Source organism: Cyprinus carpio, chromosome A11 (assembly GCF_018340385.1).
Source record: "Cyprinus carpio isolate SPL01 chromosome A11, ASM1834038v1, whole genome shotgun sequence".
Taxonomy (NCBI): domain Eukaryota; kingdom Metazoa; phylum Chordata; class Actinopteri; order Cypriniformes; family Cyprinidae; genus Cyprinus; species Cyprinus carpio.
Genome location: NC_056582.1, coordinates 14,909,022 through 14,920,060, shown reverse-complemented (window position 1 = coordinate 14,920,060; position 11,039 = coordinate 14,909,022). Strand labels below are relative to the sequence as shown.

At 37.2% G+C, this 11,039-nt stretch overlaps 2 protein-coding genes across 3 annotated transcripts in view; one reads left to right on the top strand and one right to left on the bottom strand.

Moving 5' to 3' along the window:
* Nucleotides 1-1,403: 1,403 nt before the first annotated feature.
* On the bottom strand, nt 1,404-4,387 carry LOC109090824 (phosphopantothenate--cysteine ligase-like). Of its 2 annotated transcripts, none has more exons than XM_042766447.1 (4): nt 4,239-4,387; nt 3,375-3,916; nt 3,183-3,286; nt 1,404-2,656 (listed from the first exon to the last, which is right to left on the bottom strand). In XM_042766447.1, exons 2-4 carry the CDS (start codon nt 3,907-3,909, stop codon nt 2,336-2,338), a joined length of 960 nt encoding a protein of 319 aa, XP_042622381.1. In that variant the 5' UTR covers nt 3,910-3,916; nt 4,239-4,387; the 3' UTR covers nt 1,404-2,335. The 2 variants fall into 2 exon arrangements, with proteins under 2 accessions (XP_042622381.1, XP_042622380.1); XM_042766446.1 differs by having other exon boundaries at nt 1,416-2,656; nt 4,223-4,383.
* A 1,295-nt stretch (nt 4,388-5,682) lies between these two features.
* Nucleotides 5,683-11,039, top strand: part of LOC109100208 (forkhead box protein J3) — a 104,360-nt gene continuing 99,003 nt past the window's right edge. Inside the window, exon 1 of the mRNA XM_042766445.1 lies at nt 5,683-5,918. The gene's annotated coding sequence lies outside the window, so the exon portion shown is untranslated. The remainder of the gene's footprint in view (nt 5,919-11,039) is intronic.

Below are 11,039 nucleotides of genomic sequence, written 5' to 3'. Positions count from 1 at the left end.
AAAAAGATATATAGCCTATATATATATATATATATATATATATATATATATATATATATATATATATATATATATATATATATATAATTTTTTTTTTCTGTGCACATTTCCTGAAAGTGGCAGTGATTTTGGACAAGGTTTCTGCCCGACAGCGACAAAATTTATTTATTTTTTCATCACCACCAACATAAAGCTACCTGACCTTGTGTTTCTACCTGACTTAAGTGTGCTGTGGGAGTACTACTTTTAACATAATATCCAGTTTTAATATGCCATTTGAAGCAATGCATATCTGTGAAATTTTGCTATATTTCAGTGCTTAGTGGTGTGCTGTGGGATTTTTACAGGCAGATAGATAGACATTCAGACAGACAGACAGATAGATGATAGACAGACAGACAGATAGATAGACAGACAGATAGACAGACAGATAGATGATAGACAGACAGACAGATAGATAGACAGACAGATAGATAGACAGATAGATGATAGACAGACAGACAGATAGATAGACAGACAGATAGACAGACAGATAGATAGACAGACAGATAGATGATAGACAGACAGACAGATAGATAGACAGACAGATAGATAGACAGATTGATTATAGATAGGACATGACAGAGCGGGATAGTTTGATAGAAATAAAGATAGATAGACAGACAGATAGATGATAGACAGGCAGATAGATAGATAGACAGATAGACAGACAGATAGATAGACAGACAGATAGATAGACAGACAGATAGATGATAGACAGACACAGATAGATAGACAGACAGATAGACAGACAGATAGATAGACAGACAGATAGATAGACAGACAGATAGATAGACAGGCAGATAGATAGATAGACAGATAGACAGACAGATAGATAGACAGACAGATAGATAGACAGGCAGATAGATAGATGAAAGATAGACAGACAGATAGATGATAGACAGACAGACAGACAGACAGGCAGATAGATAGATGATAGACAGACAGATAGACAGACAAACAGACAGACAGATAGATAGATAGATTGGCAGATAGATAGACAGACAGATAGATAGATAGGCAGATAGATAGACAGGCAGATAGATAGATAGACAGATAGACAGACAGATAGATAGACAGACAGATAGATAGACAGGCAGATAGATAGATAGAAAGATAGACAGACAGATAGATGATAGACAGACAGACAGACAGACAGGCAGATAGATAGATGATAGACAGACAGATAGACAGACAAACAGACAGACAGATAGATAGATAGATTGGCAGATAGACAGACAGACAGATAGATAGATAGATAGATAGATAGATAGATAGATAGATTAGGAGATAGATAGATAGATAGATTAGGAGATAGATAGACTGAGGAAGATTGATCGGAATCCCAGGGTCAAACACAGAGAGAAGTACAGACGTGCCCAGATTCGTCAGAAGGGTCAGGTAAGTGTCATAGGATTCATTTCTATAATTCACTTTTGTTTGTGAAATGTAAGGACACTCAAAACGGACAATGACTGCAGATTATTTGTGTCAGGTTCATGAGGTGCGGCATGAGGAGACAAGATACAGTGGAGAATGGTGTGGTATTCGTGCTGGAGTCAAGAGGAGCATCAAACTCAAGTCATAAATCTACAGATGATACTCATGCAAACTTGAATGAGATATTAATATGGACTTTTCTGCAATGTTTATACTCACTATGAAAGATATCAACAGATGGATTTGACATGTTTTGTGCAACTGCTCAAACAGCAAATAAAATAAAATCAAGTACTGATCACAGTAAAATGCAATTTTTTTTGTTCTTTTCGGTATGATATGTGAATTTCAAAACTGTTAGCATATTAAAAATGTTTTAAACCTCAAAAGTATTAACACGTTTAATGCATATTGCAGAAAGTTTAATTTTTATACATTACACATACATTATATGATATTATTTAAAATTTAATTAACATAAGCTGTTAAAGCGTGTGATTTCTTGCAGATGGATTTAAAGTTTAAAAAAATACTAAGCAAAGGGAACAGGATAATAATTAATTACTGAAGCATATTTTAGTGTTATTAAACTGATTAAAATCCAAAGAAAGCAGATGAAATAAGATCTTTTTGTACAGAGGAAATTAATATAAAGGAAATTATTAGATCTCTAATAAACACTAATTTTACATCAGATGAACTTGCAGATGCCATTTGGAACGACACAAACAGCAGTCAACTTTCCAGGAACAGTTTCTCTATTCACATCTGAACCAGAATTATTAAAATACAACAAAAACTGATCCCAGATCTGCCTTGAGCCTACAGTACATGCTACAAAATCACAGCACAGTTTTCATACTTGAGACATAAATTGACTGTGTGCTGCAGTCAGATTACTGACAATCCTGTCCTCAATCTCTACCTCTTCTTGCACTTCCTCATCTGTGAGGACCAGCTCTTGTTGCGTGTCCTTGGTGACAACAACCACATAACCACGGCGTGTGTCGAGAACATTTGCAACCACTGCCTGGTGGTTGTATGTTTCTAAGGCACGCCGTGCTCGCTCCAGAAGGATGGAGGGGTCCGTTTCCAGCTTGAAAGAGATGACGAATGCCTTAGGTGCCCAGTCCTTCACCAGTGGGGACAGCATTTTAGGAACCATCTTCATACTTATCTAAATAACATTAAAAAAGCAGATGAATTACATGTTATATGTTGTTTGGGGCCTAGATAACTAAATGTAGCCTAGCAGAGGGGTGTATTTGTTTTTTTAATTAAACCATAAAGATCTATATCATCTATCTATCTGCCTGTCTGTCTGTCTGTCTGTCTATCATCTATCTGTCTGTCTATCTTTCTATCTATAGATCTTTTTTTTTTTTTTTTTTTTTTTTAATGACATTTTAAATCTAATATAATGGAAAATTGATAAAAGATCAAACAGCACAGTACTTTAGTGAGTAGAAAAAAATAATGTAACAAAAATACATATTTATTAAAATAATTAATTTATCATATTCATTTTTCACATAAATTTGATCTTTATCCATGAATATATGTAGCTGCTTTTTTTCTTTTTTTTTTAAGAATGAGGGTCCCTTGCACGAGGATGATCATATTTGGGGGTCTGTGTCAATCTAAGAGACTGAAAACCCCTGGCCTAGAAGACTGAATTAATATCTGTATTTATTGTACAACACCTGAAGTGGCCCATTGGAGGACTGGATTTTGTGTTCTGGCATTTCATATGCTGGGATGTAGAAATCAGAAACAGCGGCAGCCAAATAAAACATAGCTTTGGACCCTAGGACGGAAATACAGAAATTAATTCAACTAGTAATCCCACTACAAATGTATTCAGCATCAAGTAATCAAAAACTGGCTTTGTTCACCTATGGAGCTTAATGCCTGAGCTGCAGCCTTGAGTAGATGGAGGTACTCCGACAAGGTGTTGAATTCCACTGGCAGCAGAAGTCCTGCCGCTTTCACCGCCTGATAGCGCTTTAAAACCTTTGCGATGTTTGGAAGAGCGTTCTGATCCACCAGGATCTGACCAGCGTCCTCCTTTACACTCTCTGATTGTAAGCTATCCAGTAAATTGACCCCTGCGTACAAACGAGTGTATGGGTAGAGAGAACGATGCCTGTGCAGAAAGATTACTGCATAGCCTGAGTCCAGAAAATACTCGGCAGAGGAGGCCCCTCGCCGACCACTGCTGAAGTTGTCCAGGAACCGCACTGTTCGGGATTCCAGAGGAACCTTAGTTCCTCCCGAGGTGATGAGGACTACTCTGCGCCCGGCCGATCCGTGATGTTCGGCAAACTCTGCCATGAGTTTCCTGACATCCTCCGCATGAGTAGGGACCGCGAACTCTTCAGACAGTCCTCCATCCACTGCCTTTGAGGCTGAGGGCTCAGAGTGGGCCATTGCAAACCTAAAAGAATAAAGTTTTAGTTATTAAAGTGTTACCAATATGCATGCGTTTATGAATGACCATTTGGAATTAAAAACAAGCTCAAGAAGATCAGACTCAGATTTCAGACCCAAAGTAATATGACATTACATGCTACATAATTGTCCCTGAGCAACACACTGTTGGTCAGCTGAGGTCAGATGAATATTTGACGAAGCTCTAACACTAATTTAGGTTAAGTGCGAGGAAGATACATTCTCGCTGTCAGTGTAATATCCTCTTATTATCGCGTTGATATGGATATTATTAAGATAAACAAGGGTTTACCTGTTTGCTCACTCACAAATAAAACGCTAAAGAATATAATTCACCAGCGGTTGACCCTGATAAACTCGGTTTTAGCGTGTGACAGATCAGTAGGAGCAGTTCCCGCAAATTATTATGGTTAATGTGCGCGTGCGCAGCTTCGGGTGTTTTGATTGGCTCTTTCAGAGGGCCGCTGTGAAAATTCCAAAATAAAGGTTTTCAGATGACTGTTATTCTTTCTGCTTTTATGGGAAACATGGACCGCAGTGGTATAAAAGACTAAAGAAAGTACACAAGAAAACAGAGATAAAAGAAGGAGAGTATAATATGTTATTTATTTAATATATTTAATTTACTGTGGTCAGTAATCAGTGGCGTAAGCATCCATCCGACGTATCAAATACATTTCTAATGTAGGATTTGAAGGAGGAAGGAACTGCAAAATATTTGTTAAATATGTAATTCACATTCAGGTTCACAGGGGGCAGCATTGTTTAAGCAATACAAAATGAGAAGCATTTCACAGCTTAAAAGCTGCAAATCATTTGGCAAACATTTAGGACTGGGTCATGAAAACTTGGCATTTTAAATGTGATATTTACACATCCTACAAATGAATAAATACTATTTCTTTTAAGATTCACAACTATTAAAATAACAATAATAATTAAAATAAACAAAAAATAAAATAAATATGAAGTTATTTGAAACCAGAAACACGTGGTGTCACTGATCTATATAATGACGACTATTCTCTGAATATGACTATTTATTTACTTCTCTATTATAGATCAGTGGGTGTACCACAAAAGTAAAACAAATGAAGAATATTTTTTCTTCCTCCAGACAAACGGGGCACAGTGGGGAAACGTCTTTATAGAATTTATTATTATTATTATTATCATTATTATTATTATTATTATTATTTTATTAAATGCTTTGGGGTGCTGTCCACATCTTTTATTAGGAAAAATAATATTAGTAGGCCTACATTTATCGTTACTCATTTGCCAAAAGCTTTAAGAACTGCACCGTTATTAGCAGTAATAATGTTTCTTATTAACCGAATAGGCATTTAATATTTTAAATACTGCTTAATATTCAAAATAGTTCCGAAGATTCGGGACGAAATCACAATCCACTGTGGTAACTCAACAACCAGAGAAAAAAATATTAACCGCATAAACCATCTTCCTTTTATTATATATAAAAAAAACACGTTGGGAACTATCTACACCTTTTAAATTTATATTTGGATATAAAGTTACTCTTTCGATTAAATCGATTAGTAGCTACATTTAATTTTCGAAATATTTTTTTTTATCAGATGGTATGGTTGTGCTGAAGAAAAGCCATTTATGAATTCGTGATAATTCTTGTACACTAAAGGCACTACTTTCCGGAGCCTGTCGCAGCTTGGTACAGTGGGCCGTTCTCCGGCTTATGTCCAAAAGTAGTTCCGGATTTTTGATCCGCGCAGTCCCCGGATGTTAGCTATTCAGAGAGAAAAACGAAAAGAGCGAGAGAGAGGCGGAGAGGCTAGGAGACGCTACGGACAAACCGGTAAAGGGATTGCGGGTCTCAAACCCACGATAAACACGGAGAGCTGAGGCTCGTTTCGGGGAGAGAGAGGGAGCTGTGATCGAAAAAAGGAAGGGGAGGGGACGGCTAACTTTGACAGACCTGCACTGGCCTCCAGTAGCGGACACGAGCCCGGGTAAGTGCGGGTGAACGTTGCGAGCTCGCGACATGGAGCTCGCGAAGTTGAAGTCAGGGCCCGCGAAAAATTGATGACTTTAAGTATTAGTTGTGTGGTGCTTAAGTTCTGAGCAGAGCGGAAGGACGGACGTTCAGGCCTCAAGTGGTATGCTGCTGTCGCTGCCGCTGCCGCCGTCGGTTGGGGGCAGGTGGGGACACTGCATGCTCCACTGTCACAGCAGAACAAGTTTAGTTAGCAAGCAGCTAGCCCAGTAGCCGCCAATACGGTTTTTGTCAAACAGGCAGCGAGAGTGAGCTGCTAATTAGCCGCCAGCTTTACTTTAGCTCGCCTGCTATTTGTTCGAGTATTTGACTTGCAGTATTTGTCAGCCAGTAAGCCGAGCTGGACCTGGAACTGCCAAACGAGCAACTTTTGGTCCTGTCAACTAACAGTAGTTGGAGATGGAGGCCCGTGTCTATTAATATTTTGGAAACAGACGTGCGGCAGCTGCGTGTCATTTTAAATACAAATCCTGGCCAACTTTTGGTGCCATTAAAATGCATGTAACTTAGTTTTTTTTTTTTTTTTTTTTTTCGCAAGAGGTGTAAGATTGTTCGTGGAGCGTTATTGAGATTTTTATGTGTGACTATGAAGTTGTGCATGAGTTATTTACATATCTGTCTGCATATGCTGGATGCATAGGTAAATTCGACGACAGGTTATAATAATTATCAGTTTGAGCAGTTCTGATCTTACATTGAGCGATATTTGTAAGATTTTATACACATATATTGACTGTCATATATCATATATTGACTTGTCAACGCAAGACTAGTCCCCCGTCTGTTTAGCTGCTGGAATGTGACCCGCTGTCTGTCAGTTATTTTGATTTTCCCCTTTAGCTGCTGCAAGAACAGACCATGGCTTTCATGTTGTGCTCTGTGTTGAATTTTTCTTGTTTATATCGCGATGTGTAATGCAACGTTTATAATTTGACATTAAGGCAAGACACCACATGTGAATATGGTAACAAGTAGATATCGCTATACTTCCCCAGTTGATTAATCACAGTACAATATGACAATTGTTTTGTATTCCTGTTTTTTTAAATGGTATGTTTAAATATGCAAAGGAGATGTAATATAATTAAATATGCACTCATTTGCGCAATTGCATAATTTAATTCGTGTTTCGTTTTGTTGACGAATTAAGAGTTCAAATTTACATAGCGATTTTTTTTTGGTATCTCTGTCACTTCATAAATCAGATACTACTGGCAACAATATTAAAATGTTATATGCAGACTGGTAAGTGGAATATAAATAAGCTACTTTGTAAATACAGAATATAGATAGGAATAAAACTATTTTGGATTAATGCTCAGTACAGGAGAAAAAAAATACTCATTCATTCTGAGAAAACTGCCTTTAAAGATATGTATTGTAATTGAATTCTACAGATGCATTAAGGATATGTATTTTTAAATGTGTATTTTGGGTGTTTTTTTTTTTTTTAATAGTTTGAATGTGTTTTTTTAGTGTTTTGGTTACTATTGTCTTATTTTTGAACAGTGCATGAAAAAACAATTGTTTTGACTGTTGTGTCTTGTCTTATGTTGACACTGACAGCTTGTCTGCATATTTTTGCACTCATGTTACATTTGTATTGGCCTGATGAGGATTGACCAACAGCATTTAATGAGTTATAATTTTTGGAGGGATTTTCTCCCCCTCCTCATTCACTTAGAGAGTAAAGTACGAATGGAGAGGCTGTTGAATTATGTACTAGCATGCTTAAAATATTGAATGATGGACATATGTGAACTACCCGGGACATATTTTCCCCACCCAGTCAGTGTAGCAGTGCAATAGTGTGAAAGATTCACGTTAGCACCAGACTTGTTTGTCTTTGGGTTGTCAGCCCACAGAACGCAGAAAATGATTGAACCATCAGTTGCCTGTCAGAACATGCCTGATGGTTCTTGTGCTGAAACTGCTGCCTTTTAGTATTTACAATTATTGCATTAGGAACATTGTTACATTTGTATAAAAAGTAATATGAGTCATGAAACTTATGTTCTGTACATTTGTATTGATGTAAAAAGGCAGAAAAGCAGAATATATAATATGATGTCATTAGCATTTGTTAATATCATGAATATTATGAAATGTGTTACATAGATATTAGAAAAGACTAACAAGGTGAAAAATAATATTGAGAATACAGGAAAAACCTATGAATTTATTACCAGGCAATACATGTTTTGGTTGAAACATTTCAATTAGATAAAGAAAAAAATTAAGCACCTGAAAAATCAGTCTGTTTAAAATTCATCTCTGTTGATAAAAAAAAAATAATAATAATAATACGGTTCACATCTTTAGTATTTTGTAATATTTTTTTTCCAATATGTTAATGCATATATCAAGAGGACATGAAATTGTACAGCATAACATAAATGATTTATTATTTAAATCATTTTATTGTTAATATCGTCTCAATCTGATTGCATGAACTAAAACTTTTTTTGGCGTTTATCACAGAGAAACCAACTGAGAGTAGCCATGAAATAACTTTTTGTTACTTCAGTTTTTAATGTTGTCTTAAGAAAATGTATTACCCCTGAAGTGTCTTTTGTCTTTCAACTTGTTCTGTATGTTGTTCATTAGTGATTTGCTAAATGGGCTGGAATCAGAGCTGTTAAAGAACACAAGCATGGCATCTGTTGTAGCGTACCATAACTGTTCCCATGTCAGGATCTGACGAGGCCTCCGCTGCGGTATTGCATACAGGCTCTTCTCCGTCTTGCCCTCAGGCCTCAGTGGGCATCCTGCCGATATGTCTAAACTCACCTGGAAACTGCTGGCTTTATGCATTCCACCTACTTTATCATCACTAAAGGCACCATAGGCTACACGCCAAATAGGGCATTGTATGGCGGTTTAGATCTTTGGTGACTGTGTTAAATTTTTTTTATGTGGGAGGTATACAGTGTTCATTGTAATGAGCTGACTTTACCGTTACACTGTTTACAGCGTTTTCTGAGGCATTAGAATTTTTTTATTTTTCCCCTCTGCTGAATTGGTTGATGAGATTTTGTCCCACATTTAGAAAAGTTAATCCTTTCTCCAGCTGTGCTGCAAAAGCATCTGTTCTCTTACATTTGTGTCGTGTGAAACCAGTGTATCGAATTCTCTCTTTTTCTGTCTGGTTGCAACAAGTGGTTTGCTTCCCATTTTCTCCATTAGATTTTCACAATCAGACAGATTAGTTTGTGATGTCGAAAACACTATTATAACATTGAATTAGCAGCAAGGCGTGTGCAGATTGAGCAGTTTGACTTGAGCATAGAAGAGAAAGCCCCTCACCTTTCGCATACCAATATCTCATTTGGAATGCAGCGGTGGCCCTTTGCCCAGCCCTGTCGAGGCTTTTAATATTTCCCCCTTGTTGAAGCGATTATTTAAATGGCTGTCCATGAGATGAAGTTATCAGACTCCTGTTCGTAAATGGGGTCCATGCAAGCTAAATGCATGGCTTGCCCAGCTCAGAAACTACCCATCAGGTAACCACTTGTTTCATTGCTCCTCCGCTTCCCCTGGCGATGACATTAAATATCTGGACTAAAATGCTTTTTGCTACTTTTCTGTGCTATGTATTTTCTTGTTTACTTTCTGCAACCCTCAGTGGTTGTCAATAATGTGTGTTGTTGCATGTTAGGCGCAGAAATTACTATAACTTAAAGAACATAGCACTCTTGCAATGCTAGTGTTTAATTAATTAATTATGAATTATTTATTTTAGTTAAATGCAGAATCATTTACATTCTGGTAAGCAGTGTTAATTCAGACAAGCTGCCACCATTAATATTACAATCTTCTTTCCTTTTATATCAGGGATTTGATAGAACATTTTCATAATCAACTAGTCTGAGGTCAAAAGACTAGTTAACTTTTTGATTTCTCAATTTTAATCGACTTTCATGAACATTGATGTGTAAATCCCAAGATTGATCTTTTAGTCTATCTCTGTAAATGATGAGTTAAGAGACCGAGATTCTGAAAGGGTTTTACCATTAGGTCTTTTAGCCTGCAAAAGCAAAATGCATGCTCAGGTTGCTAAAATGCTCTTTAAAAAGTTTTGTATCTTTTGTCACCTTTAAATGTACCAACGATGTTTCACCTGTCAGTTTTACTAATTGATCTGTTCTTGGACAACTGGTCAACCATTTGGTCTGTGTGTCTTTTTTATTGTCCATTTAAGGCTGTTGCAATAACGCCTTCCAATCCGAGGCTCTTGTTGTGGCAAGGAAAAATATGAAGCTTTGCTTTGCTAGTGGTAAAAGTCAGTAAGAAGCTCAGTCTTCATTAGCAAAGCCGTTCATCGCTAGAATGCAGATGAGCTATGAAGCTATTCATCTCTGATTCCAATTTGAATCTTGTTTGCAGTATATTGTGTGAGCCCACTTTTTCATGTTCAAAAAGTCTCTTTATGTGAAAGATCACTGGGGGATAATTGCACTTAAGTGAACCTCATTTAGAACTGACCAGAGCAATTACAGTAACTGCAGTTCCAGGCATTTTTGGGCCACTGGTTGCTAGTGTTGCAGTTTCAAGGCTATGATCAGATTGAAAATGTATTGATGTTGAATAGCAGAACAATTTTGAACACATTCATTCTCATGAATGACAATTAAAATATTTTAGCGCTTACAAAAAAATGAGCCTTTCACAAGGTGTTACGAGGTGAGCCGAAGCCAACGCAGTTTCTTCAGGCGAAACCCCTGGGGTTTTTGGGAGCTATTTTATTATTAATGTTATTCAGGAGCCAAATTTCGAGTTTTGCTCAGCTGGGTGCTTTAATCTATTTTTGCTGTAAATTAATGAATTTTTTAAGAGCTCCTCACTAGATATGGGTGGATATGGGAATGCTGCACTGGTTCAGAGTTTTTCATAAACACCCCCCCCCCCCACCACCATCCACCCCTGGGAAGAGGAGTGCAGATCTACCGAAGCACTACACTTTCATTTTTTATTAATGCTGAAATTCACTGCCAGAGCTCTACCAGTGTCTCCATGTACAGAGAACTTTGTTATATGTTGCCCTGTGCAGCACTGGTGGATCCAACAGCAGTTGGAA

What these genes read in the sequence shown, in the direction of transcription:
- LOC109090824 (XM_042766447.1), bottom strand. Translation starts at nt 3,909, where the DNA reads ATGGCCCACTCTGAGCCCTCAGCCTCAAAGGCAGTGGATGGAGGACTG. An exon ending in TCAGGCATTAAGCTCCATAG is followed by an intron (nt 3,287 to 3,374) that starts GTGAACAAAGCC and finishes TTTCCGTCCTAG; the next exon opens with GGTCCAAAGCTATGTTTTAT. An exon ending in CCTCCAATGGGCCACTTCAG is followed by an intron (nt 2,657 to 3,182) that starts GTGTTGTACAAT and finishes AATGTTATTTAG; the next exon opens with ATAAGTATGAAGATGGTTCC.